This window comes from Crocodylus porosus, unplaced genomic scaffold, assembly GCF_001723895.1.
Source record: "Crocodylus porosus isolate Cpor-Errol unplaced genomic scaffold, CroPor_comp1, whole genome shotgun sequence".
Taxonomy (NCBI): domain Eukaryota; kingdom Metazoa; phylum Chordata; order Crocodylia; family Crocodylidae; genus Crocodylus; species Crocodylus porosus.
Window position 1 is genome coordinate 21053458 of NW_017728949.1, and position 6000 is coordinate 21059457.

At 44.1% G+C, this 6000-nt stretch overlaps 1 protein-coding gene across 1 annotated transcript in view; it reads left to right on the top strand.

The window, feature by feature from the left end:
* The window catches only part of ALS2CR12 (amyotrophic lateral sclerosis 2 chromosome region candidate 12), a 28479-nt gene that overhangs the window by 11534 nt on the left and 10945 nt on the right, over positions 1-6000 (top strand). The window contains exons 9-13 of the mRNA XM_019554613.1: positions 340-437; positions 1024-1076; positions 1554-1653; positions 2641-2744; positions 5025-5087. Coding sequence (XP_019410158.1) covers positions 340-437; positions 1024-1076; positions 1554-1653; positions 2641-2744; positions 5025-5087 — 418 coding nt within the window. The remainder of the gene's footprint in view (positions 1-339; positions 438-1023; positions 1077-1553; positions 1654-2640; positions 2745-5024; positions 5088-6000) is intronic.

Here is a 6000-nt window from a genome sequence, read left to right on the forward strand (position 1 = left end):
TGATGGAGTGAACGTGGGTTCATAATCTTGTGCTATATATAATGCACATAAACTTGCTCATCTAACAAAAAACACATTGCAATGCTGCCTCATTAACCAGAGAGAGAGGTAGGTAGTCATGTTAGCCTGAAGTCAGTCAGAAAGCAGAATAGTTATGCACCTTCATAGACTACCTACGTTGCTTTCTGATATATGCATCTTATTTATATATAGACATGCACTTGTCAGTCACATGATGTAACCACATCACCACTATGAATTTTAGGGTAGTCAGAGGAGAACTTCTGTGTCATAAGGATACCTGTATCTATGTGGTTTGCTTGTATGTTACTTCTGTAGGGAACTCCAAAAGACTCACAGTTCAGAACTCGCTGAATTACAGGAATGTTATAGGAAAGAGCTGAGAACCGAGAGGGCGACTGCACAAGAGAAAATGGGTATTGCTATGCAAGTAATGATCTGTGTTTTCAAGGTTACTTTGTGAGCTGCACACATCAACTGAGTTCTCCTCTGGCTGCTTCACTCTGTCCTCCATGTTTGATGGTGGATGCTAATAGAGTTGGAAAAGGACTGTTGCCAGTGGGCAGCAGAGGGAGGTAGAATTGTTAAAGATGAATGTGTGGTGTAGGAGAGTGCCCTATCTCTGAAATGTCGGGGCTATGTTGAAAAAATAAATAGACCTGGTTGAGAGGTGAATTTTGAGTAGGGGCCGCATTTGAGGCAGAATCAAAGCTGTTGACCAGATCCAATGGCACCGAAGCCTTATATGGGTGTTCTTGAAAGATTTTACTCCAGATAAGGCCTCATCCATTTTCTTGATTGATCAGGTATCTAAGCAAATCATGACATCCAGGGAAAGCTTACCTGGCATTTTGTTGAATGCTGTTTTGTGGGGCCTGGGATAAGATGCAGAACCCTTTCTCCTGTGACTTCTATCCAGGATTTTAGTATAAATCCCAATTGCTGAGACTTGGATTATTAAAATTGCCATATTCCATAATTGTGTCCTTCTGTCTTGCTCAGAGGGGTTGGAGAAGCAATACAAATACTTGAGGAATGCATTCCGGATGTATCAGGTAAGATTTCAACTACCCCGCAGTGATCCTTGAAAGTAGGTGAGGCCCTGTTAGTCTAATGACTTTAATGGGAGGTGTTTCCCTGCTCTGTTCTGTTTTCTGTGTATGAGGGAGGGAAGTATATCAGAAAGCCAGAGAAGAGGCGTACGCCCTCTGAATCATGGAGCATAACTTCAAGGGCTTCTAGAGGTGGTGAAATGTCTCTCCTAAGAAGGATAAAGTCATACTCAGAGACCACAGATGCTGCTACTTGTTGAAACATCTTCCTCCTGCTGTCACTGTCTCCTAGCCTGAAGCAGAACACCCTTGTAAAGTTCTCAGGAGGAACAGATACAGAAATAATTACAAAGTGTTTTTTGTAGTATAGACAGAGTCAGTAGGGGAGATGCAGGAGTCTTCAATTTGTTGGAAGGGTTTCTGCAAATGCATATAGTCTCTTTCCGTCCTACTCTAAGACAAGGGCTTCTCTTTATGTAGGACAGCATTTCTGATGAAATGGAGGAGAAGTGGCTGCGAAGGCAGGCAGAATGGAAGAAGAGTGAGAGGACTGAGCGGGAGAAGGCACTGCTACAGCAAAGTAAGGAATGACATTTGGCTTTACAAACTGGGGGATTGGGTTTTTTTCGAGGGATGGGGAGGAAGGGAGGCAGAGTCCCCAGGTGTTAGGACAAGCATTTTTCCCCAAAAGGGAGACTTGGGTAGAAGTGTAGCAAATCAAAATAAATAAGGCATAAGTAGATCTACGTACTGCACCTCCTCCAAGTCCCCTTGCTAATATGGTCATTGGTTTCACATTTCCTTTGTTGGCTGCTAGGCTTGCTTTACTTTTCCCAGATTACCCCAATCATTTTCAGATATTTTGGGGTCTGGCTGCTTTAAAACAACCAGGTGCTCTTGATTATGTCCTTTTCATTCACTGAATAAAATACCAAGTTGCTTTAGTGTTTGCAATCTGTCTATGACTTCTAAGAGATGTCCTTTGTTCAATCCCTGATTAGAAAAAAGTACTCCTGGGTTGAGATCAACCATGCAACTTCAGGGATTTAAAAACAGCATGGAAATAACCTTTTAGTGGTAAATGTGAATGAGGTCTTAGGATAGAAGAGATGTTTTCTCCATAAAGTCACTATAGGAATGCTCTCCCTTCTTTCCTGCTGGCCCACTGAGTGGGAAATGCACCCCTGATAGAAAGGCACTCCAGGTTACATTGCACATCACACATTAACTATGTAATTGAGCTTTGCAGGGTGATATCAGTGACTACTCCAGAGTTACCTTATGGAAGAGAGGAGGAAAAAATACAGTGACTGGAGAAATAACAGAGCACACATGCACACGCTGTAGAAATGGGAGGTGACTGTGAGAACATTCTTCTTCAGGGCCGTCCGTGATGCATTTTGCCATCCGGCATACAGGTGCCACAGTATTAGTGGTGGAGAATGGCTGCATGTTGACAGAGTCCATCCAGATATGGTGCACTGCTGCATGTTTGTATTCCTAATCTGTGAAATGCAAAAGGATTAATAGGGAGTGGCCCATCATATCTTTGCATGTTTTTCCACAGAGCAGGCATTGATGAAGAATTTTATGAAGGAAATAGAGGAAATAAAGAAGTTACATCAGGAGAATAGTTCCATGACAGATAAACTCTACCAGCAAGAGAGAGAGGTAACTAGCTCTGGGAAAGAATGAAACTTCTGAAGTCACATGTTTATTTGCAGTTTCTCCTGAGCTGTTGGTGCCAAGAAGCAAGGATATAATAAATGCATGAATTTTTCTCAGGCTCCCATTGCACAAGACTTCTAGGAGCCTAATGCAATATAATTATGTGTAGAGAGATTGCATGTAGCATGGTAAAGTAAATGACAACCATAACTGGCAAACAGGAAAACACAATACTGTGCTCACCTGAACTGTCATTTATTGTGTTACTTCCTGGCAGACTCAGAAGGCTTGTTTGGGCATCTCTCAAAGCTGATCCAATACTAAAATCACTATGCTGCTATCAATACATTTTGGAGTAGGGATTTGGTAAGGCTATCTCATCCATAGATCTCAGATGTAGGTAAAAGGCTGGCCCAAACATGTGAAATGGGTCTATGGTGCTGACGAATAGAAGTCAGATCTTCTGATATCACCCAGTGTCCTATTCATTGGACCATCCCAACCTAATCAACTAGTAAGGTGCTAGTGAAGGAGGGGTCTTGGGTGTTCTCTCAGCATGCACTTACTATAAAAGGGGGATAATGACCCATCTTCCTGGAGTGTTACAAGATGGAAGTGGTGTTTAACACTGTGTAAATGCTATATGGTGGCATCCATTACATTTTTAGTGGTCACTGATGCTGCTTTAGCAATAGACTCCTGGTGTCTGCAGGTTTCTCCTCTTACTTGCTTCCCAAAGAGCGCCTTCCTCAAAGTTATGATGGTCATTTTATCTTTCACTTGTTAGTGTGGGACTTGTTCTAATTGTGGTTTCTTCTTTATACCTTCAAATGTAAAGTTAAATCCTGAACTTTATTAAGAGGGGTGTCAGCTTGGCAACCAAGTTTGAGGCCGTAGAACATAAGAGGAGAAGCTGAGGGAGGCAAAGTGACAGTTGTGGCAGAGCAGGTAAATTATCAGACTTGAAGAGGAGGGAAGTGGTGGACATAAGCATAGGTCAAACTAAAGTTAAGGCAGAAGACATAATGGTGAAAACATACAAAAATTTTCAGTGTGACAGAAAAGCAGGTGTACAGATTCAAGGAAGGGGGTGGAGTATGGGCAATAGTGATTGCAGCTGCAGTACTTTGCTACAGCTGATTATACCAAGTGGTGTTGTTGGTTTTTGGGTGTTTTTTTTTTTCTTGGCAGCTCCTCTTGAGCCATTTGAAATATTGTGTGATCCCATCTTGAATGTGAGAAACCAAGCAGCCCTACCCATTAGCCAGCTGCCATCAGACAAGTAGGGGCGTGCAAAATTTGATTTGGATTCAGATTCAACCAGAATTGGGGACAGCGATTCGATCTGTTGATTCAGATCGCTGTCCCCGATTCGATTCGGCCGAACCCAAATCTGACAATTCGATGCTGATTTGGCGAATCACTGATTCGGACATAGGCACAGCTTTAAAAGTTTTTTCTTTTACCTTGAGGTAGCAGCACGGCTTGTGATCACTGCAGTGCTGCGGTGGATGGAGTGTCCCACAGCAGCACAGGGGGATCTCCAGTGTGCTTGGCAGCGAACCCAGAAGTGGACTAGATATCAGGGTGATATCAGTGGACTTCTGGTCCACTTCTGGGTCTGATGGGGAGCACACTGGGGGGACCCTGGGTGCCCCCCAGACCCACAAGTCACAAGTTGCTGAGCCAGGGGGGTGCAGATGACCCCCCCAGCACACTCCCTGGTGGACTTGGAAGTGCTCTGATCCACTTTCGGGTCTGCTGCCAATCACACTAGGGAGCCCCCCGTGCTTCTGTGGGACACTGCAGCTGCCCAGCGCTGCAGCATTCAGAGCCCCTGCTACCTAGAGGTATGTAGAAAAAACATTTAAAGCTATATCTACGTGTGAATCGCCAAATCTGTCCAAATAGATTCAGAGAGATTAAAGGGTCCTCTGATTCCATTCGGATTCGGAGATTAAGCCAATGAATTGGGCCGAATTTCTGCTGAATCAAATCGGGGACCGAAGCTTTGCACAGCCCTACAGACAAGGACCGAGTACTCTAAACACCAAGAAAGGAGGGTAACCTGGGTTAGACCCCTTAGTAACAGGATATTTCCTTTCAATCCCAGGTGTCGTAGGAGTGAGGAATGGTAAACACCTTTCAATTAACCACTTGCTTGTATTTCTGCTGAACAGTTTGAAATAACTTGTTGACTTGTTTGTTCAGATTGAAGCTGGTGTTTGCCATCAAGCATAGAAATGTTAGATCTGACCTTTGTACAAACTGTGTTGTTTTCAGGAGTTTATTAAACAGCGCCAGGAAGATGTGGCAAAAATAGAAGACTTGCAGAAGTGCAGGGAGGTAAGTATGGAGCAACTGTATGCCATTTGGGACATGCTGGTTTGGGAGTAGCGTGCTATCACCAAGCACCTGAAGGGAATTGGGAGAGGTTTTAAGCTTGTGAGGAGTACAGGCTGCAGTATCAAGAAGTCTGTGTCTATATGGCTGATCTTCCCCAACTGTGAAGGGCGTTATCAAGCTAGAGAGCACAGACTATTAAAATAAAGCAGAAGCACCTTAGGCCGTGTGTAGATGAAACAAGATAGGTATGGGGTGTGGGGGGGTTTGTTTTTTTTCTTAGAAAGGTCCTGTGGTACTCTCTGATCACCTTCCACTGTGTACACTGCCCCTAATTATAGGAGAAGGACAATTTAGTGGAGTTAATGGCAACTTGCATATGAAAAGAAAGCGTCATTCTGGTTCTTTGACAGCAGTGTTCTCTTGGTCCTTCTAGAACACCTACACTCTACCCAGAAAAGACCGACCCAGAGGGCACGGCTGGCCCGCCAGAGATAGCTAACTTGTCTGAAAACTCTAAGGATTTAGTGCATGCACTAGGCCATCTAGATCAGTGTTTCTCAACCTGTAGGTTGTGACCCAAAATGGGGTCAGGGTCACAAGAATATATGAAAGGGTCACAAGCAAACTTTTAAAAATGGTTCAACAAACTTTAAAAAACTTTTAAAAAATGGATTCTACTTTAAAGGAAAAAAATGTGGGAAACCGTGCCTTTTCCCATGCAGGCTGGCAGAGCTCCAGCCTGCAAGAGGCTGCTTGGGGCTTCCCATGCTCTACACACACCTCACCCCGCCCTACGCACTGGGAAGCTGGGGCCAGGGGCCAGTGGGTTGGGAATGAGAGGCAGTGGGTTGGGACTGGTCTCAAATGCCTCTACACGAATGCTCGAAGTATGGGGAAGAAGCAGGAGGAACTC